Genomic DNA, 25,469 nt, shown 5'->3' with positions numbered 1-25,469 from the left:
TTAGTGTTGACTAGAGGTTTGGTGCACGAAATTAATGTACGGGGGGCAAAGAGGGGGTCCTTCAACCTGGTCTGCCATCAATCACAATCCAGGAGCCCTCAGGGGATCTCCTCTTCTGCAGGAGGTGATCAGATGATCAGGGGAAGGCGCTGCCCCCATCACCCTGCTGCTGCTGCCACTGCCAACCGCTGCAGCTGCCAGGCCTCACCCCTCGCTTCTTAGCGCTGGCCCTGCCCCCCACCCACTGGTGGGTGAGGGGTGATCTGGAGCCAGGCCAAGTGGACTAGGAGCTGTGGGAGGTTGAGGTACAGCAGGTTGCACCCCGTCTAGCCTCTGTGGAGGCTTGGCACCTGGACCAGGCCCACATTGCTGCCTCTGTGGCTTTGTCCTGGATGGATGTCCAGATGGACATCCAGAAGATGTCTGCCCTAATTAGCATATTACCCTTTTATTAGTATAGATAAGGGTAGCACTGGGACCAGGCCGCGCTGTGGCCTGTCCTGCACCACCTTTGTGAAAGGGGGTGAGTCAATGCCTTCTCACCATCTCTGCAAAAGGGGCCCACCCTGGCCTGCCCCGCCCCTCCCGCACTAGCACCGAACTGGCCCGCCCTTCCCGCACGAGTGCTGGACCAGCCTGCCTCTCCCACATGGCGCTGGCCCTAGGCCCTTGCAGCAGCTATGGCTTTGTCCTGGATGGATGTCCAGATGTACATCCAGAAGATATCCACCCTAATTAGCATATTACCCTTTTACTAGTATAGATAAACTAGAAACCCAGTGCACGAAATTCATGCATGAGTAGGGTCCCTAGGCCTGGCTCAAGTGCCCATCAGTAGGCAGATTGGGGCCTTCCCGCTGCCAGGGGGACCATCCTTCATTCTATGCCACCCCCTGGTGGTCAGTGCATGTCATGATGAGCGATTGAACTCCCGGTCTCCCAGTTGAACTCCCAAGGGGACAGTTTGCATATTAGGCTTTTATATATTTAGACTAGAGGCCCAGTGCACAAAAATTTGTGCACTCGGGGATAGGGGGTTCCTCAGTCTGGCCTGTGCCCTCTCATAGTCTGGGACCCCTCGGGGGTGACCACTTGCTAGCTTAGGCCTGCTCCCTGGGGGATTGGTCCTAAGATGGCAATCAGACATCCCTCTGGCAGCCCGGCAGCCCTCAGGGGATGTCCACTTGCCAGTGGGGAGCAAACCTAAGCTGCAGTCAGACATCCTTAATGCTGCTGAGGAGGCAGGAAAGGCTTCCACCACCACTGCTGTACTGGCAGCCATCAGCCTGGCTTGTGGTTGAGCAGAGCTCCCCCTGTGGGAGCGCACTGACCACCAGAGGGCAGCTCCTGCATTGAGCATCTGCCCCCTGGTGGTCAGTGTGTGTCATAGTGACCAGTCATTCCCAGTCTTTCTGCTGTTAGGGTCAGTTTGCATATTACCCTTTTACTATATAGGATAGAGGCCTGGTGCATGGGAGGGGGCCAGCTGGTTTGCTCTGAAGGGTGTCCTGGATCAGGGTGGGGGTCCTGCTTGGGTGCCTGGCCAGCCTGGGTGAGGGGCTGATGGCTGTTTGCAGCTGGTCACACCCCCTTCAGGGTGGGGGTCCCCACTGGGGTGCCTGGCCAGTCTGGGTGAGGTGCTGAGGGCCATTTTCAGGCTGGCAGGCAATTGAAGCTCCCAGCCTCTTTTTTTTTCTTTTTTCTTTTTTTTTTTTTTCAAATTCTGGGATTTATTTACCTTCTATAGCTGTCACTGGAGCTGAGAGCCGGCTCAAGCTCTGAGGCCGTTGCCGCCTGAAAACAGGTATCTGGGTTTGTTTAGCTTCTATAATTGAAACTCTGTTGCCATCACTGGCGCTCTAAGCTCTGAGGCCCTGGCTGGCTGAAAGCAGGTATCTGGGGGGTTGCTTAGGTTCTATAATTGCAACATTATGGCATCCAGAGCTCAGAGCTTGGCTGCGGCAGGCCAGGCTGGGAACCTTGGCTTCCTCCATCGCCAGGGCAACCAAACCTCATGTTCGCTTCAGCTGCATGGCTGCTGGCGGCCATCTTTGTTGGCAGTTAATTTGCATATCCTGCTGATTAGCCAATGGGAAGCGTAGCAGAGGTATGGTTAATTACCATGTTTGTCTATTATTAGATAGGATGATAATAGAATAAATGCATACCTTCCAGAAGATCAATTTGCTGATGGATCAGTATCTCATCTACCTATTATCATAAAAAAATTAAGCTGTTAGTATACATCATGATTTTTTAAGTTAACCAAATTAAGAATCATTTTTATATTTTAAAATGTATGTAAATAACAATATTTGTCAATATCAATATTTAATAATTGTATTAATTTAAAGTGTAAAACTAAGGTTAAATAGTTTATAATTTATAAAGAATGTTGAGTATGTTCACTATTAAGCTGAGCAAATTACTTTGACAGAAATACCTATAAAAATGAGAAAACACTATTCATTCTAAAAGATGTTTAGAAATTAGTGAGACCTTTTCATCCATTTAAAAAACTTTTTTCTATAAATTTCAAAATTATTTTCTATGTATACTTGATATCATTATTTGTAGTAAGAAATAACTTCCTTCTGAGATGTATCAGTCTGTTCCATGCTTCTATGTCTCTGGATCTGTTTTTTTCACCAGTGAATCCATCTTTATCTCTCTACAAAGTTCCTTTCTATTTGTAGATTTAGAACATAAATTGTACTAGCAAAGTAATGGATTTGATTAAAATATACAATTACCACCTATTATATTTAAATTACTTATAATGGTTTAGTTCAAGATGGTGATGGACACTCTGAATCTATAGCTACATACAGAACAATTTCCTCTGAGTCCCTGATTTTAAAAAAATCTACTTAGTTATTTCTTGAATATGTGAACTACTAAAATTCTTATATGCTGCTTAAGTGCATTATGAGAAATTAAATTAGTAAAGAGAGTAGTGATTGGCTATTATACGAATATTTATTTATTTATAAATTGATACATTAGAACTTCTGTTTCTACTTTATCTATGAGATTCCTAATACCAAACAAATATAAAGTCTCATATTGCTGATAAACTATTTTGTAGTACATAAAGTCCAGGATTTTATTTTTTTATTGGCAGTATTAACCCTCAGGAAGAAGATACCTATCAAGAAGGGATCCTGATGACTAACTGGGCTCAAATTTTTAAAAAGATCCTAGTAGCCATTTCTAAACAGAGGCCTCTTATGCAAGCCACACTTCAGGGAGAAGCCTGCACTAAGCTGCATGCCTCCTGCACTGAACTGCCTGCCTGCACTGTGTTCCTGTCATCTGGGCCAGCCTGTTTAAAGGAGTTCCTGGAATTGTATGTCAACCAATAGGACTGAGACTTTCCCTGTCCATTCAGAGCTGTGCAGCTTTGTTCTTATCAATATCTTTACTGATCAATCAGAGCAGTTTCATTCTGATGAATTAGGATAGGACAGCTTTTAGGATCAATCAAACTGTGAGGATTTAAAGTCCTCATTTGCATGAGGACAGACCAATCAGCAATGAGGGATAGGGAATTTATTTCTATGTAAGTCAGCTCCCCTCTGACTCAGGGAGCATAATTTCCCTTTCCACCATACACTGAAAATTGAGTTTCCCTGGCTGGAGCTGCAATACCAAAGATGTTTCACCAGACCAGAATGGAGCAGCCAGGAGTAGTGTGGAACAGAGAGGAACAGCTGGAGCACTTTGGACCAGAGTAGATTGGGGAAGAGCACAGCTGTCTAGTTGGAGAGAGGCCTCACCCTTGGGGTGCCTCACTTAAGAGCTGCCTCACACTGGGATGTTCCACAGCCATGCTATTTCATAATTAATTGCAACAAATTCGAGCTGTTCCACAGCCATGCTGAATCTCAATTGAGTTGTTGGCACTGATCAAAGTTTCCTTCTTCACTGTACCTTAAATAGGGAATTCCTATAGGCATTGAACTGGCACTAACAACTATTGGTTGACAATAGTTTCTATAAAACTGGGTTTTCTGAAGAAGAAAAGCATCATAAAAATGTAATTTTATTAATTAAAATAAAAAGTGAGTCATATTATATAAAATATTCAAACTCTTTTCTTGGTACCACTTATTGAAACTCAGCACTAAACTTTGTTGTTTATTATTTCCTATGCCTAGGAAATTATTAAGTATTGGGATTAGGGAACCAGGATACAGAACCAAAGTTCAAGAAGTAAAAAGCCATTCTTACTTCCTTGGCATTTTGATGCTGAACATTTCATGTAACTTCTCTGGACCTCAGTTTCTTCTTTCATAAAATGTTAATAATTATAGCACCTAAATATCATAGCATTTCTAAAAGGATAAAAGTAGTTAATACTTGTATTAGAAACAAAGCCTGGAAAATGGTGCTTAATAAATGTTTGCTATTTACTGGTATCACAGATTATATTCATGATCATAGAAAATACATTTGCTTTAAAAGGAAACCTGACCTAGAAGAATTAGAGTAATTTGTTAATAAAAAAAATGTTGTGAATTAGCCATTTGTCAATAAGTAAACTGGAAGCACAGTTTTATTTGAGGTATTTGTAATTACCTGACTTAAATATTCCAACCCTGGTGGACAGTCTGATGGAGATGGTGATGCTGGCATCCATGGTACCCCTTCTGGTCCACCTGGCTGATTATACACAGGCTGGTGTTGGACAGGAAAGCCCACTGGACCAGCACCTGAATAGCCAGGGAGTGGAACTGAGTAGTCAGCCTCGGGGTGAGGATAGGCATTCTGGAGGCCAGGTTGGCCACTATATACTGGAGGTCCTGAAATATGAACAAGTAAAATAGTTTGTATCTGGACAGAAAAACAGAAACATTAATCAATACATTTAGAATTTCCCCAGTTATCTACAAACTGAAATTTCAAATTAAGAAGTATATATGCAACCCTATGTTCATAGCAGCACAATTTACAATAGCTAAGATTTGGAAACAGCTCAAGTGCCCATCAGGAGACAATTGTATAAAAAGGCTGTGGTACATTTACACAATGGAGCACTATGCAGCTATAAAAAAAAAGAAGGAACTCTTACTATTTGCAACAGTATGGAGGGACCTGGAAAGTATTATGCTAAGCAAAATAAGCCAGTCAGAGAAAGATAAGTATCATATGATCTCACTCATATGTGGAATCTGATGAACAACATAAACTGATGAACAAAATAGATCCAGAGACATAAAAGCATGGAACAAACTGAAAATTTTCAGAGGGAAAGTGAGTGTGTGTGTGGGTAGGGAGAGATTAACCATGGAACTTATATGCATACATGCATAGCCCATGAACATAGAAAATAGCATGGTGGATCCATTTTTTATGTTTTCTATCTTTTTCTTAAACTTCTCACTGAGGTCATCTACTCTTTCTGTAAGTTCATTGAACATCCTTGTAACCAGTGTTTTGAACTTTGCATTTGGTAGATTGCTGGTCTCCATTTTGTTTAGTTCTTTTTCTTGAGTTTTGTTCTTTTTTTTTTCCAATTGGGACATATTTTTGGTCTTCTCATTTTGGCTTCCTCCCTGTGTTTGTTTCTGTGTATTAGGTAGATCTGATACCTCTCCCAGCCTTGCTAGTGTTCTTATGTAGTAGGTGTCCTGTGGGGCTCAGGGGCACAATCTCCATGCTCACTTGAGTCCAGTGTGTGTGCCCTCTGTTGTAGTTGAGCCTTTATTGCTGTTGGAACGTCAGTCAGAAGGACTTACTCTCAGCCTGATTGATTGGCTATCAGGAATTGCTGTGACTGCAGCAGAGAAACTGTTGTTGTGCAGGGGCTGACCCCACAGAGCAGAATTCACTTTAGGGGCATCTGATGCCTGCTGAAGTCAATTGTTGTCTTCAATTGCTGTCTTCACCTGGTGTGAGCAACATAGCTCCATGCCCCAAATTCTTAAAATGATGTAAGACTTGATTCATTTGGATGAAACATTCAAAATTAGTCACATGAAATTCTGTGTAAAACTAAGGTTTATGTTACAGAAATATTTTATAGTCTATCACCCAGCACTTCCCAAAGTGATGTGATCACAAAGCATTTATGTGGGAATATGTATAACATGCTAATATCTCAATAGCTAGGGATCCTTGAAAAATGTTGTGTGAGATAAAGTCATCTATCTCCTCCACTGAATTACGCTCATCATGAGTTTCTGTCAATTGCTTCTATAATGTTCACCAACACATTCCTTAATTAGGAGCTATAGATGAAAATAACATTTCAATAATTTCCTTGAGAATGTGATATATTTTAAATTATATATTTTGCTCTCAAAAATATCTATACTTTTAGTCCTCTAATACACAAGCCCTTAATATTATTTTGCCACTTATTATTTTTTAAACATTACCACTTCTTTTGTAAATCAATTGCCCTTAATATTATTTTGGCACTTATTATTTTTTAAACATTACAACTTCTTTTGTAAATCAATTAAGTCACATTGTTACATTATTTTGACTTGCTAGTTAGTAGAGAGAGAAACCAATACTACTTGGAGAGATACAATGAAATGTTCCAGGAGGGCATTTAAAGATGAAAATTATTTCCAAAAATAAAAGTACAGATCACTTTTAAGCTACTTTTGACTGCCAAGCTAAATTTGAAATAGCTTCAGAAAGTGGAATAGATTGCCTAAAGAAAGAAAACACAGAACTTCAGAATTAATAAGAAAATGTCAATGTATATTTTCATCCTAATGGTGCAGCAGAGTGCTTTTAAAAGCATGCACACTAGCTGTTTGTGAGGCATTGTGCTATTTTCATTAGAATAAGAGACTTTACAGGATTAATAAGGCAATTATATGTTATGCTGCTTTCTTTGAATTCCCCAAATCATTTACATTATGAACATGGAACATTATAATGTCTTTGAGGAATTATCTGGCTCCCTAGAGGTTAAACTGAACATAGGCCTGAAACTATATGAGTTCCTCTGCAACACATATCATTAAGCATTACCATCAAATCTCATGGTGGAAGATAAAAGACATGCTAACTACTGAGGAGGCTGAAGTATAAATCTGGAATTAAATATACTTCTTTCAATACCACAAAATCTATCAAGCCACTTATCAACCAGAACACAAAAGCATTTTGTGAGCTACATAAAATAAAATTTAAAACAGATTTAAAAAAAAGAAAAGAAAATAGCATGGTGAAGGCCTTGGAGGGGCAGGTGCAAGGTGGAGGTAGTTAATGGGGGAAAAAAAAAAACAAGAAAGGGGACATATGTAATACTTTCAACAATAAAGGTAAAAGAAAAATAAATAATTGAAACACCAAAAGCTCACTGGGAAAAAGAAAGAATACTGTTTCAACAAAGCTTAAGGTTTGTGTTTTTGTCTTTCAGCAAGTTTTCTATTAAATATCTCTGGTTTCATATATACTTCTATTATGAGGGTGGTGGAATGTGAATCAAGTCAACTTGCAGCCTTACCATTATTGTTAAAAATTTAGATATAAATGTTAGAAACCTGAGGAAAATAAATAAAGTCAACAATGATCTAGAGTCGCCTACATAAAGATTCTGGAATTTCTTCATGGAAAAGAGATGGCATTGGGAAGAAGGCCAATCATAGAAATTGTGAGTCAGTGTTTCCAGAACCAAAACAGGCTGCAAAAAAATGATATTTTAGAACTCTAACAAATAGTAGCTCTTTGATGTATAGAATTGGGGCCAGTTGTGTCCCCTCAAGGGATATTTGGCAAAATCTGAACATGTTTTTGGTTGTCACAATGGGAGGGGATAGTGATATTGACCAGGAATGCTGATAAATATCCTAAAATGCCTAAAACAATCCTGAGGAAAAGAATTTTCCATCCAAAAATATAATGCCACTATTTAAAAACCCAGGTACAGAGGTAAAGGCCTGCCATTCCATTTAGTACTATCCAGATACTTGTGTGAGTTAACATTTGCAAGAAGTTTTTGAGACCCTCTAAATGAAAAAAAAAAATCCACTATGATCCTATATAACAAAGAAGTAATAGGCAAATTGACCATCATGCCCTCGCACAAGATGGCCACCCCCATGTGGCCACATGATGGCTAGAAGGGGAGGGCAGTTGTTGGTGATCATGTCTGCAGGGGAGGGAGGGCAGTTGGGGGGACCAGGCTTGCAGGGGAGGGGAATTGGGGGCGATCGGGCCAGCAGGGGAGCAGTTAGGCATTGATCAGGCTGGCAGGGGAGTGGTTAGGGGGTGATCAGGCTGGCAGGCAGAAGTGGTTAGGGGCAATCAGGTAGGCAGGCAGGCAGGTGAGCAGTTAGGAGCCAGCAGTCCCAGATTGTGAGAGGGATCCCAGATTGGAGAGGGTGCAGGCTGGGCTGAGGGACACCCCCCAGTGTATGAATTTCATGCACTGGGCCTCTAGTATTAAGATAAATTTAAATTTCACAATTTAGTACCCTCAGCTCTCTTGAAATACAATTTGAGAACCAAGGTAGGCAAAACATTTATAAAGAGCAAAACTGTCTTAATTACATAATAGGCACAGTGTATATTCTCTATTCCATGCGAATTTTGATGACAATGAAACTTCATAAGCTTATATGTATAGTGCATAGAATAATAATTTCATAGAAATAGAATATAATTTTAAAGTACTGAGCTCCAAAATATTTTAAAAGTCAGGGCTATGCAAAATTTAACTTAGAATATGCAATTTATAAAAACTGAATGGGAGCCTCCTGATCATCACACCCTCTGTCTGAGGAACAGCAGCTGTGTGTGAAGCCTCCCCCCACAAGCCAAGGAGCCACCACAACTGTGAACAGCACCCACCAGAGGAGCTTCTACCAACTGAGGAGCAGCTGCTACTACAACCGCCCGAAGAACAACCGCAGCGCAAGAAGCCACTGCCACCCAAGGAGCAGACACTGGATGACTCAACATCTAGATATGGTGGTACGATCAAACACAGGTAGACAAAGGAAGCCCCAAAGGAAAGAAAAGGAGACCTTGCCAGAAAAGCAGCTAAGTGATACAGAGGCATGCAACATGATAGAAAAAGAATTCAGATTAAGGGTCCTAGAGTGCATAAATCGGATGGAGGAAAAAATCAACAACTTATGCAAGAAGCAAAAAGAAACAAATGAAAAAATCAATAAATTATGTAAGAACCAAGAAGAAATGAAAAGTGATATAGCTGCAATAAAAAACACCATTGAAAGTTTCAACAGTAGTCTAAGAGAAGTGGAGGACCGAATAAGCGAATTAGAAGACAGGGGGGAAAAAAACACACCCAAACTGAACAACAATTGGAGAAAAAAACAATTAAAAGACAGGACGAGAGCTTAAGGGAGCTATGCGATAACATGAAACGAAATAACATACTAATAATAGGGGTGCCAGAACAACAGAAAGAGGAACAAGGGTTAGAAAACCTAACTGAAGAAATAATATCAGAAAACTTCCCAGAAGTGGGGAAGAAAAAAATCACACAAGCATAGAGAGTCCCAAACAAGGTGAACCCAAAAAGGCCCACACCAAGAGACATCATAATTACCATGGCAAATGTTCAGGACAAAGAGAGAATCTTATAGGCTGCAGGAGAGAGACGAAAAGTTACATTCAAGGGATCTCCCATTAGATTATCAAATGATTTCTCAACAGAAACACATCAGGCCAGAAAAGAATGGACAGAAATGTACAAAGTGATGCAAAGCAAAGGACTGATTCCAAGATTACTCTATCCAGCAAGGCTATCATTCAAAATTGAAGGGGAAATAAGAAGTTGCACAGACAGAAAAAGGCTAAGGGAGTTTATCACTACCAAGTCAGCAATGCAAGAAATGCTAAAGGGACTGGTGTAAAAAGAAGAAATAAAAAGCTCAGAAAGAAAACAGCCACACACAAAAAAGAAATGGCTACAAACAAGTACCTTTCAATAATAACTTTAAACGTAAACGGACTAAAAGCTCCAACCAAAAGACATCGAGTGGCTGAAAGGACAAAAAACATGACCCATATATTTGCTGTCTACAAGAAACCCACCTCAGAATAAGGGACTCACACATACTGAAAGTGAAGAGATGGAAAAATATCCTTCAGGTAAATGGAAATGAAAAAAAAGCTGGGGTAGCAATACTTATATCTGACAAAATAGACCTCAAAGTGAAGGCCATAACAAGAGATAAGGAAGTCCACTTCATAATACTAAGCGGATCAATACAACAAGAGAATATAACCCTGATAAACATATATGCACCCAATGCAGGAGCACCCAAATACATAAAAAAAGCTCCTGGAAGATATCAAAGGAGAGATCGACAACAATACAATCATAGTAAAGGACTTTAATACACCACTGACATCACTGGATAAAACCTCTAGACAAACAATCAGCAAAGAAACAGCAATCCTAAATGACTCACTAGATCACATGGACTTATTTGCATCTTCAGAACACTTCAACCCAAAGCCACGAAAGTACATACTTCTCAAGTGCTCATGGGACATTTTCACAAGAAGAACACATATTCGGTCACAAGCAAAGTCTCCCCAAATTCAAGAAGATTGAAATCATACCAAGCATCTTTTCAGACCACGATGGCAAAATATTAGAAATAAACTACAATAAAAACAACCCAAAATACTCAGACATTTGGAAGCTGAATAGCATGTTATTAAATATTGATTGGGTTACCAATGAGATCAAAGAAGAAATTAAAAACATCCTGGAAACTAATGACAATGAAAACACAACAATCCAAAACCTATGGGAAACAATGAAATCAATCCTGAGAGAGAAGATTATAGCTATACAGGCCTATCTCAAAAAAAGAAGAAAAAATGATAGTAAATCATCTAACTCTACAACTCAAAAATTTAGAAAGAGAGCAACAAGAAAAGCTCAGAGTGAGCAGAAGGAAGGAGATAATAAGGTTAGAGCAGAAATAAATGACATAAGACAAAAAAAACACAATACATAAAATCAATGAAACCAGGAGCTGGTTCTTTGAAAGGATAAACAAGATTGATGAACCTCTAGCCAGGCTCACCAAGAAGCAAAGAGAGAGGACCCAAATAAACAAAATCAGAAACGATAGAGGCAAAATATCAACAGACCCCACAGAAATACAAATGATTTTTAAACAATACTATGGACAAATTTACTCCAACAAATTAGACATCCTGGAGGAAATGGACATATTCCTAGAAAAATAAAACATTCCAAAACTCTATAAGGAAGAATCTAAAAACCTCAAAAGGCCAATAACTATGGAACAAATTGAAGTAGTCATCACAAAGCTTCCAGCAAACAAAAGCCCAGGACCAGACGGCTTCACAGGGGAGTTTTACCAAAAATTCAAAGAGAAACTGAAACCTATCCTCCTCAGACTATTCCAAAAAATTCAAGAAGAAGGAACACTTCCTAGCTCATTCTATGAAGCCAGCATCACCCTAATACCAAAACCAGGTAAACACAACACAATGAAAGAGAATTACAGGCCAATATCCCTCATGAACATAGATGCCAAAATCCACAACAAAATCTTAGCAAATCTGATCCAGCAGTACATCAGAAAGATCATACACCATGACAAGTAGGATTTATCCCCGGAATGCAAGGATGGTACAATATCTGCAAATCAATAAACGTGATACATCACATAAACAAATTGAAAGAAAAAAACCACATAGTTATATCAATTGATGCAGAAAAAGCATTTGACAAAATCCAACACCCATTTTTGATAAAAACTCTCAGCAAGGTGGGGATAGAAGGATCATACCTCAACATAATAAAAGCCAAATATGACAAACCCACAGCCGACATCATACTCAAGTGACAAAAACTAACACCATTTCTCCTAAGAACAGGAAAAAGACTGGGATGCCACTCTCACCACTCCTGTTCAATATAATTTAGGAAGTATTAGCCATTGCAATTAGACAAGTAGAAGAAATAAAAGACATCCAAATTGGAAAAGAAGTAAAACTTCCCTTATTTGCAGATGACATGATATTATACATAAAAAACCCTAAAGACTCCATCAAAAAACTATTAGACTTAAGAAATGAATTTGGCAATGTAGCAGGATACAAAATTAACACCAATAAATCTATGGTATTTCTATACACCAATAGTGAACTTACAGAAAGAGAGACTAAAAAAAACAATCCCATTTACCTTCTTACCAAGAAATTAAGTTACCTAGCAATAAACTTAACTAAGGAGGTAAAAGACCTCTACTCAGAAAACTACAGGATGTTGAAAAAAGAGATAGAGGAAGACATAAACAGATGGAAGAACATACCATGTTCTTGGATTGGTAGAATCAACATCATTAAAATATCCATACTACCCAAAGCAATCTATAAATTCAACCCACTTCCCATTAAAATACCTACGGCATATTTCACAGTCCTAGAACGAACTCTCCAAAAATTCATCTGGAATAAAAAAAAGACCCGAATAGCTGTAGCAATGCTGAGAAAGAAGAACAAAGCAGGTGGGATCTCAATACCAGATATCAAGCTGTATTACAAAGCCACTGTTCTCAAAAATGCCTGATATTGGCACAAGAACAGACATAAATATCAATGGAATAGAATAGAGATCCCAGAAATTGACCCGAACCAATATGCTCAATTAATATTTGACAAAGGAGGCAAGAACATACAATGGAGTCAAGATAGTCTCTTCAATAAATGGTGCTGGGAAAATTGGACAGATGCATGCAAACAAATGAAACTAGACCACCAACTTACACCATACACAAAAATAAACTCAAAATGGATAAAGGACTTAAATGTACGATGGGAAACCATAAAAATACTAGAAGAATCCAAAGGCAACAAAATCTCAGACATATGCCGAAGGAATTTCTTCACCCATACAGCTCTTAGGGCATTGAAAATCAAAGAGAAAATAAACAAATGGGACTACATCAAAAAAAAAAAAAAAAAAAAAGCTTCTGCACAGCAAAAGAAACCATCAGCAAAACAACAAGAAAGCCCACTGAATGGGAGAACATATTTGCCAATGTTATATCTGATAAGGGCCTAATCTCCAAAATTTATACAGAACTCATACAACTTAACAAAAGGAAGATAAACAATCCAATCAAAAAATGGGCAAAGGACCTAAATAGACACCTTTCAAAAGAGGACATTCAGAAAGCCAAGAGACATATGAAAACATGCTCAAAGTCACTAACCATCTGAGAGATGCAAATCAAAACACCAATGAGGTATCATCTCACACCTGTCAGAATGGCTATCATCAACAAATGACAAGTACTGGTGGGGATATGGAGAAAAAAGAGCCCTCATGCACTGCTGGTGGGAATGCAGACTGGTGCAGCCACTGTGGAGACAGTATGGAGTTTCCTCAAAAAACTAAAAATGGAACTCCCATTTGACCCTGTGATCTCACTTCTAGGAATATATCCCAAGAAACCAGAAACACCAATCAGAAAGGATATATGCACCCATATATTCATAGCAGTACAATTCACCATAGCTAAGATCTGGAAATAGCCTAAGTGCCCATCAGTAGATGAATGGATTAGAAAACTGTGGTACATCTACATGATCGAATACTATGCTGCTGTAAAAAAGAAGGAACTCTTACCATTTGCAACGGCATGGATGGAACTGGAGAGCATTATGCTAAGTGAAATGAGCCAGTCAATGAAGGAAAAACACCACATGATCTCACTCACTCATTGATAATAAAGACCATTATAAAATTATGAACAAAAATAGATACAGAGGTAGAGCTGCCTTGGACATACGGTCAAACTACAGTGGGAAAGCCGGGGAGGGTTGAGGGGCAGGGGGTGGCAGGTAAGAGATCAACTGAAGGACTTGTATGCATGCATATAAGCATAACCAATGGAAATAAGACACTGGGGGGTAGGGGAGGCTGGGGGATTGTTAAGGGCGGGAAAAAAAGGAGACACATGTAATACTCTTTGTAATACTTTAAGCAATAAAACAATTTTAAAAAAATGAATGGAACACTGATGAGAAATGCATAACCTTATATTGATGTCCTTTGTTTAAAAAAAAATAAGGTTGTATCTTTTTTACCATGCTTGAGGATATGTTTATTGGAAAGAGAGAGAGAGAGAGAGAGAGAGAGAGAGAGAGAGAGAGAGAGAGAGAGAGAGAAAGAAATATTGATATGAGAGAAATATTGATCAATTGCCTCCACAGTCTTTTGGTGTATGTATGGTAGTACTCTCCTACCAACTGAACCACCCAACCAAGGCACTTTTTATTTTGTTGTTTCTGTTGTATGTTTTTTAAAAAATCTTTATTGTTGAGAGTATTACTGATGTCCCCTTTTTTCACCTCATTTCCCTCCTCCACCTGGCTTCCACCTCACCCCATGTGTTCACCACCCCATGTATTCACTACTGTCTGTGTACATAGGTAAGATCTTTGGTTAATCTCTTTCTGGACTCCTCCCCCTTTCCATCTGAGATGCATCAGTCTGTTCCATGTTTCCATGCCTCTAATTCTGTTTTATTCACCAGTTTATTTTGTTCATTAGATTTCTTGTTTGTTTATTTTGATTTTAGATTGGATTGCTGATAGGCATATATTTGTTGCCATTTTATTGTTCATATTTTTAATTCCTCCTCCTCCTCCTCCTCCTTCCTTCGTTCCTTCCTTCGTTCCTTCGTTCCTTCCTTCGTTCCTTCGTTCCTTCGTTCCTTCCTTCCTTCCTTCCTCTTCCTTCTTCTTGTTCTCTTTTCTTCAATAATACACTTCAACCTTTCATATAACACTGGTTTGGTGGTGGTGAACTCCTTTAGCTTTTTCTTGTTTGTGAAGCTCTTTATCTGACCCTCAATTTTAAATTAGAGCATTGCTGGGTAGGTCCTTACTATTCATCACTTTGAATATTTCTTGCCACTCCCTTCTGGCCTGCAAAGTTTCTGTTGAGAAATCAGCTGACTGTAGTATGGGCACTCCCTGGTAGTTAACTACCTGCTTTTCTCTTGCTGCTTTTATGATTTTCTCTTTGTCTTTGACCCTTGGCATTTTAATTATGATGTGTCTTGGCATGGGTCTCTTTGGGTTCCTCTTGTTTGGGACTCTCTGTGCTTCGTGGATTTGTAAGTCTATTTCTTTCACCAGGTAGGGGAAGTTTTATGTCATTGTTTCTTCAAATAGGTTTTTAATTTCTTACTCTTTCCCTTCTCCTTCTGGAACCCCAATATGCGAATGTTGGTACACTTAAGTTGTCCCAGAGGCTCCTTACACTATATTCATATTTTTTGGATTCTTTTTTCTTTTTGCTCTTCTGATTGGGTGTTTTTTGATTCCTCATATTTCAAATCATTGACTTGATTCTTGGAATCCTCTACTCGACTGTTGAATCCCTGTAAATTGTTCTTTATTTCAGTTAGTGTATGTTTCTTACTAGTTCTTTTTCATATCATTGAAATTCTCACTAAGATCCTTGAAAGTCTCACTAAGCCCCTTGAAATACTCATGAAGATCCGTGAGTAACCTTGTAATCATGGTTTTGAACTCTGTAACCAGTAGTTTGCTTGCTTCCATTTCTTTCACTTGTAACCTTTTTCTTTGTCTCTGGATTTTGTCTGTTTCTCTATGTTTGTTCCTATATATTATATTAGGTAGAGCTGCTATGTAGAGTGGCCTTGTGTAGTAGGTATCCTGTAGGGCCCAGTGGCTCAGCCTCCCCAGTCACCTGAGCTGTGCACTTTAGTTGCGTCCCTGTGTGGGCTGTGTGCAAGTCTTGTAGATGAGCGTTTACTAGTATTCTTGTTGGTGGCTCTGGGAGAAATTGACCTTCAGGCCAATTGGCTGTGAAAACCAGCTGCAACTATAGTGGGAGAGCTGTTGTGCAGGAGGTGAGGCCTAGCTGTGAAACAAGGCAGGCTGGTGCTAGTGTCAGGTGTTGGTCCTTTTATTGATAGGCTTGGGGAAGGCTGTCACCAGCTGCAGCTTGTTTGAGAGATTTTAGCAAAGTCTGAAGCCTGAGCCAGGAAAAACCATTCACATGGAAAAGCTGCTGCAAACAGCTGCAAATGGGATGGGGTGGGGTCTCAAGGAATCCCCAGAGTGGAGCTAACAGTGTGCTCCAGGCTGATTGAGACTCAGCTATGGCTGCCAATCAGCCCTGTGACAGGGGAGGCCCCAACACAGGAACATTGACACTTGTGAGTACCCTTGTCTGGGAGAAAGCTACTCCTGGATTTCTTCCCTGATGCCAGACATTCAAGTTCTTCTCCATATGTTTGGGTTCTCCAAAACTGCCCAGTACTGGAGCTCAGAAGTATAGAGGCAAGTGCTTCCACACACAAGCCCTTTAAAAGGACTAGCTGGGTCTCCAGCAGCCTCCCTGTCTCTTAGCCACAATCCTCTCTGGGTTTTACAGCCCATAGTTATGGGGACTTTTCTTCTCAGCTCTAGAACCCTGGGATGGGGTCTGGTGTGGGGCTCACCCCTTGTTCCTCATGGGTGGTCTCTGCAGAGATGATCTCCCTCCAGATAAAAAAAAAGAGGAACACATAGGTGCCAGACCAGTCTGTTCCATGCCCTCACCCCTCCTACAAGTCTTAGTGTGCTTTCTTCTTTACTTTTCTATTTGTAGGACTTCCATTCAGCCATCTTTCAAGTGGTTCTGAATGATGGTTGTTCTGTATTACTAAACAGTTGTAATTTTGATGTGGTTGTGGAAAGCGATGAGTACAGGTGTTTACGCCACTATCCAATACTACAGCTTATATAATTCATTACTTATAGTGAACAGATATTTACAGGTGATCTATAATCTGACTCTGTTCTACAATCAGAGGATACAGCTATCAACAAGGCAACCTGCCCTCACCCAGCTTACAGGCAACTTCTGGGAGATAGAAAATAAATTCTTTTAGAAAATATTTCAGATTGAACTGATGGAGAAAATGCATGGGGAGAGGGAAAGGTATCAACAAGTCACTTTTAAATAGGTGAAATTTCATTTGAGACTAAAAGATGAGAAGGGAAAAGCTTTGTGCAATGATCTGGTGAGAAATGTTCTAGGTAGAAGGAAAACTAAATGCAAAAATCCCCAATTTTAGAATGAACTTGGCATGTTTGAGGTAAAGAAGACCATTATAAGGGAGAGAAAGACTAGAAATGGCTGCCAGTAAAGAAAGGAGAGGTTCACCTTAATAAGGAGTTTGGATTCTACTCCAAGTGTGACTCACAGGCATTAGAAGATTTTGAGCAGAAGAGTGAGTTAGTCCATAATTTGAATTATATCTGAAGAAGTTTTAGAAGTGTGGAGCACTGGAATTTAAAAGGAGAAGCACAGATATAAACCACCGTCCTCACTGCCTAATGGGAGAGAATTTGATATTCATCCTTATAGTAAGGAGATTCAACACCACTGTGATTAACGGAATGGTTAGAATTGTAGAAAAGTCATTTGAAGGAAGGAACCAGTGTTGTGACTATCTATATATATAAAGAGCCAGGGGTTGTCACATCCGAAACAACTGAACGGATGACCGAACAGGCTGCGTAGGGTGGCCAGGCCAGCAGGGGTGTTAGTGAGGGATCACCAAACGACTGAACAGCAGGCTGTGTGGGGCAACCAGGCTGGCAAGGGGGGGGCAGTGAGGGGCGACCAAACAACTGAACAGCAGGCTGTGTGGGGTGACCAGGCTGGCAGGGGGCAGGGTAATGAGGGGTGACCAAATGACTGAATAACAGGCTGTGTGGGGTGACTAGGCCAGAAGGGGGGGCAGTGAGGGATGAGCAAACAACTGAACAGCAGGCTGTGTGGGGCCACCAGGCTGGCAGAGGGGGCAGTGAGGGGTGACTAAGCTGGAAGGGGGGGATCAGTGAAGGGCAACCAGGCTGGTGGGGGAGGGCAGTTGGGGGTGACCAGGCCAGTGGGGGGCAGCAGGGGGTGACCAGGTTGGAGGGGGGACAGTAAGGGGAGACCAGGCCAGTGGGGGCCAATCAGGCTGGCGGGGGGGGGGGGCAGTTACGGGCAACCAAGCTGGCAAGCTGGCAGAGGGAAGTGAGGGGTGATCAGGCCAGCAGGTGGAGGCTGGCTGGGGGGCAGTTAGGGGCGATCGGGCAGGCAAGCAGGTGAGCAGTTAGGAGCCAGCGGTCCAGGATTGTGAGAAGGATGTCCAATTGCTGGTTTAGGCCTGATACCTGGAGGCTTAATAGCATTAACCAACGACTGGGTTACCAGAGAAATAAAAGAAGAAATAAAAAGCATCATGGCAACAAACGACAATGAAATTACAACAATCCAAAATCTATGGGACACAGTGAAAGCAGTCTTAAGAGGGAAGTTCATAGCTCTACAGGCCTGCCTGAAAAAACGAGTAACAATGGTAATAAATTACCTAACCCTACAACTCAGAGTTAGAAAGAGAACAACAAGAAAAACCCACTGTAAGCAAAAGGAAGAAAATAATAAAGATCAGAGCAGAGATAAATGAAATAGAGACCAAAACCAACAACAACAACAAACCAATACAAAAGCTCAACAAAACCAAGAGCTGGTTCTTTGAAAGGATAAACAAGATTGATGAACCTCTAGCCAGACTCACCAAGAAGCAAAGAGAGAGGACCCAAAAAAACAAAATCAGAAATGAAAGAGGTGAAATAACAACCTACCCCACAGAAATACAAATAATTATGAAAAAAAAATACTACGAACAACTCTATTCCAACTAAAAGGACAAAAAATGGACATATTATAAGAAAAATACAGGCTCCGAAAATGCAACCAAGAAGAATCAAAAAACCTGGATAGGCTGGACTCCTGAAGAAATTGAAACAGTGATCAAAAATCTTCCAGCAAACCAAAGCCCCAGTCTGGACAGCTTTATAGGGGAGTTCTACCAAGCATTCAAAGAAGAACTAAAACCTATCCTACTCAGACTATTCCAAAACATTCAAGAGGAAGGAACACTTCCAAGCTCTTTCTATAAAGCCAGTATTACCCTAATTCCAAAATCAGATAAAAACACCACAAAAAAAGAGAACTACAGGCCAATATCCCTGATGAACATAGATGCCAAAATCCTCAACAAAATTCTAGCAAATAGGAATCAGCAATACATTAGAAAGATCATACACCATGACCAAGTGGGATTTATTTCAGGAATGCAAGGATGGTAAAATATCCAAAAATCAATAAATATGATACATCACAGAAACAAATTGAGAGACAAAAATCACATAATCATATCAACCCATGCAGAAAAAGCATTTGACAAAATCCAACACCCTTTCTTGATAAAAACTCGCAGCAGCAGAAACCGGATGGATGAAAAAATCAACAATCTATGCAAAAATCAGGAAGAAATGAAAAGTGATATAGCTACAATCAAAAACACCATGGGAAGTTTCAACAGCAGACTGGAAGAAGCAGAGGACCAAATTAGTGAGTTAGAAGATAAGGCAGAGAAACAAGCTCAATCTGAACAGCAACTGGAGAAAACAATTAATAAGCAGGAGGAGAGCCTAAGGCAGCTTGGGACAACATGAAATGGAGTAACATATGCATAATAGGGCTTCCAGAAGAACAAGAAGAGCAGCAAGGATTAGAAAATCTATTTGAAGAAATAATGACAGAAAACTTCCAAGATATGGGGAAGGAAAAGTTACACAAGTACAGAGAGTCCCAGGCAAGATGAACACCAAAAGACCCACACCAAGATATGTCATAATAATGATGGCAAATGTACAAGACAAAGAGAGAATCTTAAAGGCTGCAAGAGAGAAACAGAGACTTACCTACAAGGGATCCCCCATCAGATAATCAAATGATTTCTCAACAGAAACACATCAAGTTAGAAGGGAATGAAAGGAGGAATACAAAGTGTTGCAAAGCAAAGGAATGAATCCAATAATACTCTATCCAGCAAGACTATCAATCAGAATTGGAGGGGAAATCAGGATCTTTGCAGACAAAAAAAGTCTAAGGGAGTTTATCACTACCAAGCCAGCACTGCAAGAAATGCTAAAAGGAATGCTGTAAAAAGAAACATAAAGGTAAGAAAGAACACAGACATGAAAATAGAAATGAATCCAAGCATGTACCTTTCAATAATAACTTTAAATGTAAACGGACTAAATGCTCCAATCAAAAGACATTGAACGGCTGAATGGATAAAATGACATGACCCATATATATGCTGTCTACAAGAAACCCACCTCAGAAAAATGGACTCACACAGACTGAAAGTGAAGGGATGGAAAAATATCTTTCAGGCAAATGGAAATGAAAAAAAAAGCTGGGGTAGCAATACTTATATCAGACAAAATAGACCTCAAAGTGAAGGCCATAACAACAGATAAGGAAGGTCACTTCATAATATTAAAGGGATTGATACAACAAGAAGATATAACCCTGATAAACATATTCACCCAATGCAGGAGCACCCAAATACATAAAAAAAAACCTCCTGGAATATAACAAGGGAGAGATCAACAACAACACAATTATAGTAGGGGACATAAACACACCACTGACATCACTGGATAAATCCTCTAGACAAACAATCAGCAAAGAAACAGCAATACTAAATGACTCACTAGATCAGATGGACTTAATTGACATCTTCAGAACATTTCACCCAAAGCCATGGAATATACGTTCTTCTCAAGTGCACATGGGACATCTTCAAAAATAGACCACATTTTGCATCACAAGCAAAGTCCCCCCAAATACAAGAAGATTGAACTCGTACCAAGCATCTTCTCAGATAACAAGGACATAATATTAGAAATAAACCACAATAAAAACAATCCAAAAAACTCAAACACTTGGAAGCTGAATAGAATGTTACTAAATAATGATTGGGTTACCAGTGAAATCAAAGAAGAAATTAAAAACACCATGGAAACTAATGACAATAACAGTACAACAACCCAAAATCTATGGGACACAATGAAAGCAGTCCTGAGAGGGAAGGTAATAGCACTACAGGTCTACCTCAAAAAAACAAGAAAAAATGATAGTAAATCTTAACTCTCCAACTCAAAGAATTAGAAAAAGAACAACAAAAAAAAGCCCAGAGTGAGCAGAAGAAAGGACATAATAAAGATCAGAGCAGAAATAAATGACATAGAGACCCAAAAAACAATAAAAAAGATCAATGAAAGCAAGAGCTGGTTCTTTGAAAGGATAAACAAGATTGATGAGCCTCTAGCCAGGCTCACAAAGAAGCAAAGAGAGGACCCAAATAAACAAAATCAGAAATGAAAGAGGCGAAATAACAACAGACCCCTCAGAAATTCAAAGAATTGTTAAAAAATACTATGAACAATTCTACTCTAACAAACTAGACAACTTAAAGAAAATGGAAATTATCCTAGAAAAATACAATCTTCCAAAACTCAATCCAGAGGATTCTAAAAATCTCAACAGGCCAATAATGATTAAGAAATTGAAGTAGTCATCAAAAAGCTCCCAGCAATCAAAAGTCCGGGGCGAGATGGCTTCACAGGGGAGTTTTACCAAACATTCAAGGAGAAACTAAAACCTATCCTCCTCAGACTATTCCAAAAAAATCAAGAAGAAGGAACACTTCCCAGCTCATTCTATGAAGCCAGCATCACCCTAATACCAAAACCAGATAGAGACAACACAATGAAAGAGAATTATAGGCCAATATCGCTCATGAACATAGATGCCAAAATCCTCAACAAAATTCTAGCAAATCAGATCCAGCAATACATAAGAAAGATCATACACCATGACCAAGTTGGAGTCTTCCAAGGATGCAAGGATGGCACAATATCCGCATATCATTAAACGTGATTCATCACATAAACAAATTGAGAGATAAAAACTACATAGTTATATCAATTGATGCAGAAAAAGCTTTCGACAAAATTCAACACCCTTTCTTGATAAAAACTCTCAACAAGGTAGGAATAGAAGGATCATACCTCAACATAATAAAAGCCATATATGACAAACCCACAGCCAACATCATAATCAATGGGCAAAAACTAAAACCATTTCCCCTGAGAACAGGAACAAGACAGGGATGCCCCCTCTCACCACTCCTGTTCAACATACTACTGGAAGTACTAGCCATTGCGATCAGACAAGAAGAAGAAATCAAAGGCATCCAAACTGGAAAAGAATAAGTAAAACTGTCCTTATTTGCAGATGACATGATTCTGTCCATAGGAAAGTCTAAAGACTCCATCAAAAAATTATTAGAGTTAACAAATGAATTCGGCAATGTAGCAGGATACAAAATTAATGCCAAGAAATCTAAGGCATTTCTTTACACCAATAGTGAACTTACTGAAAGGGAGACTAAAAAAGCAATCTCATTTATCATTGCACCAAAAAAATTAAGATACCTAGGAATAAACTTAACTAAGGAGGTAAAAGAATTATATGTGAAAAACTACAGGACACTGAAAAAAGAGATAGAGGAAGACATAAACAGATGGAAGAACATACCGTGTTCATGGATTGGTAGAATCAACATCATCAAAATGTCCATACTACCCAAAGCAATCTATAGATTCAATGCAATCCCCATTAAATTACCAATGGCGTATTTCACAGATCTAGAATGAACGTTCCAAAAATTCATCTGGAATTAAAAAAGACCTTGAATAGCTGCAGCAATCCTGAGAAAGAAGAACAAAGTAGGTGGGATCTCAAAACCAGATATCATGATGTATTACAAAGCCACTGTTCTTATAAGAGCTTGGTACTGGCACAAGAACAGACATATTGATCAATGGAATAGAATAGAGAACCCAGAAATTGACCCAAAGCACTATGCCCAACTAATATTCGACAAAGGAGGCAAGAGGATACAATGGAGTCAAGACAGTCTCTTCAATAAATGGTGTTGGGAAAATTGGACAGATACATGCAAAAAGATGAAACTAGACCACCAACTCACACCATACACAAAAATAAACTCAAAATGGATAAAAGACTTAAATGTAAGACGGGAAACCATAAAAATACTAGAGAAATCCACAGTCAGCAAAATCACAAACATATGTCGAAGGAATTTCTTCTCTGATACTGCTCCTAGGGCATTGGAAACTAAAGAGAAAATAGACAAATGGGACTACATTAAAATAAAAAGCTTTTGCACAGCAAAGGAAACCATCAACAAAACAACAAGAAGACCCAGGGCATGGGAGAACATATTTGCCAATGATATCACCAATAAGGGTTTAATCTCCAACATTTGCAAGGAACTCATGAAACTTAATAATAGGAAGATAAGAGGCAGAGCTGCCTCAAACAGATTGTCGAGCTGCAGCGGGAAGGCCGGGGAGGGTTGGGGGGCAGGAGGTAGGGGGGTAAGAGATCAACTAAAGGACTTGTATGCATGCATATAAGCATAACCAATGGACATAAGACACTGGGTGATAGGGGAGGCTAGGGGACTGTCTAGGGCGGGGGGATAAAATGGATACATATGTAATACCCTTTGTAATACTTTAAGCAATAAAAAAAAAAAAAATATTAAAAAAAAAAAAATGGGCAATCGACCAAGATAGACAGTTTTCAAAACAGGACATACAGAGGGCCAAAAGACATATGAAAACATGCTCAAAGTCACTAATTATACGAGAGATGCAAATCAAAACGACAATGCAGTATCACCTCACACCTGTCAGAATGGCTATCATCAACAAACAACAAGTGTCGGAGAGGATGTGGAGAAAAAGGAGCCCTTGTGCACTGCTGGTGGGAATGCAGACTGGTGCAGCGACTGGGGAGAACAGTATGGAGCTTCCTCAAAAAACTAAAATTGAACTCCCATTTGACCCAGTGATCCCACTTCTAGGAATATATCCCAAGAAGCCAGAAACACCAATCAGAAAGTATATATGCACCCTATGTTCATAGCAGCACAATTCACCATGGCTAAGATCTGGAAACAGCCTAAGTGCCCATCAGCAGATGAGTGGATTAGAAAACTGTGGTACATATACACAGTGGAATACTATGCTGCGATGAAAAAAGAGGAACTCTTGCCTTTTGCAACAGCATGGATGGAACTGGAGAGCATCATGCTAAGTGAAATAAGCCAGTCAGAGAAAGATAAATACCACATGATCTCACTCATTTGTGGATTATAGAGAACAACATAGACTGATGAAAAGGGACAGATCCAAAGACAGAGAAACAGCGATCATGCTATCAATCCCCAGAAGGAAAGTAGGGGAGGGCGGGGGTAAGGGGAAGAGATCAACCGAAGGACTTGTATACATGTATATAAGCCAAACCAATGGACATGGACAACAGGGGGATGGGAGCGTGAGTTTGCGGGGTGGGGGGGGGGGATTGGGGTTTAATGGGGGGAATGAGGACACATTTGTAATACCTTAACTAATAATAAAAAATAAAAAAATAACCACAATATCTTGTAAAAAAAAAAAAAAAGGAACTCTTGCCATTTGCAACAGCATGGATGGAACTGGAGAGTATTATGCTAAGTGAAATAAGCCAGTCAGAGAAAGATAAATACCACATGATCTCACTCATTTGTGGAATATAGAGAACAACATAGAGTGATGAAGAGGGACAGATCCAAAGACAGAGAAGCAGCAATCAGACTATTAATCCCCAGAGGGAAAGTAGGGGAGGGTGGGGGTAAGGGGAAGAGATCAACCAAAGGACTTGTATGCATGCATATAAGCCAAACCAATGGACATGGACAACAGGAGGATGAGAGCATGAGTGGGGGGGGTGGGGGTTGGAGGATGGGGGTTAATGGGGGGGGAATGAGGACACATTTGTAATTCCTTAACTAATAAAGAATTTTAAATTTTTTAAAAAAGGAAGAGAAACAACCCAATCAAAAAATACGCAAAGGACCTAAGTAGTCACTTTTTGAAAGAGGACATTCAGAAAGCCAAGAGACACATGAAAACATGCTTAAAATTACCAATCATCCGAGAGATGCAAATCAAAACAACAATGAGGTACCACCTCACACCTGTCAGAATGGCTATCGTCAACAAATCAATAAATGACAAGTGCTGGCGAGGATGCCAAGAAAAAGGAACCCTTCTTCACTGCTGGTGGGAATGCAGACTGGTGCAGGCATTATGGAAAACAGTATGGCGTTTCCTCAAAAATTTAAAAATGAAACTGCCATTTGACCCTGTGATCCCACTTCTAGGAATATATCCCAAGAAAACAGAAACACCAATTGGAAAGGATATATGCACCTTTATATTCATAGCAGCACAATTTACAATAGCTAAGATTTGGAAACAGCCTAAGTGCCCATCAGCAGAAGAGTGGATTACAGAATGGAATACTACACTGCTTTAAAAAAAGAAGGGATTCTTACCATTTGCAGCAGCATGGATGAAACTGGAGAGCATTATGCTAAGTGAAATAAGCCAGGCAGTGAAAAAAAATACCACATGATCTCACTCATTTATGGATAATAAAGAACATTATAACCTAATGAACAAAAATATAGATA

The 25,469-nt window shown here is 39.8% G+C and overlaps 1 protein-coding gene across 1 annotated transcript in view; it reads right to left on the bottom strand.

Moving 5' to 3' along the window:
- Positions 1-25,469, bottom strand: part of LOC132229683 (phospholipid scramblase 2-like) — a 160,157-nt gene that overhangs the window by 98,008 nt on the left and 36,680 nt on the right. Inside the window, exons 2-3 of the mRNA XM_059686205.1 lie at positions 4,582-4,836; positions 2,169-2,211 (exon numbers count right to left, since the gene is read on the bottom strand). Of these exons, the coding sequence (XP_059542188.1) occupies positions 2,169-2,211; positions 4,582-4,836 (298 nt within the window). The remainder of the gene's footprint in view (positions 1-2,168; positions 2,212-4,581; positions 4,837-25,469) is intronic.

Source organism: Myotis daubentonii, chromosome 3 (assembly GCF_963259705.1).
Source record: "Myotis daubentonii chromosome 3, mMyoDau2.1, whole genome shotgun sequence".
Lineage (NCBI taxonomy): Eukaryota > Metazoa > Chordata > Mammalia > Chiroptera > Vespertilionidae > Myotis > Myotis daubentonii.
This window is presented reverse-complemented; position numbering and strand designations above follow the sequence as displayed.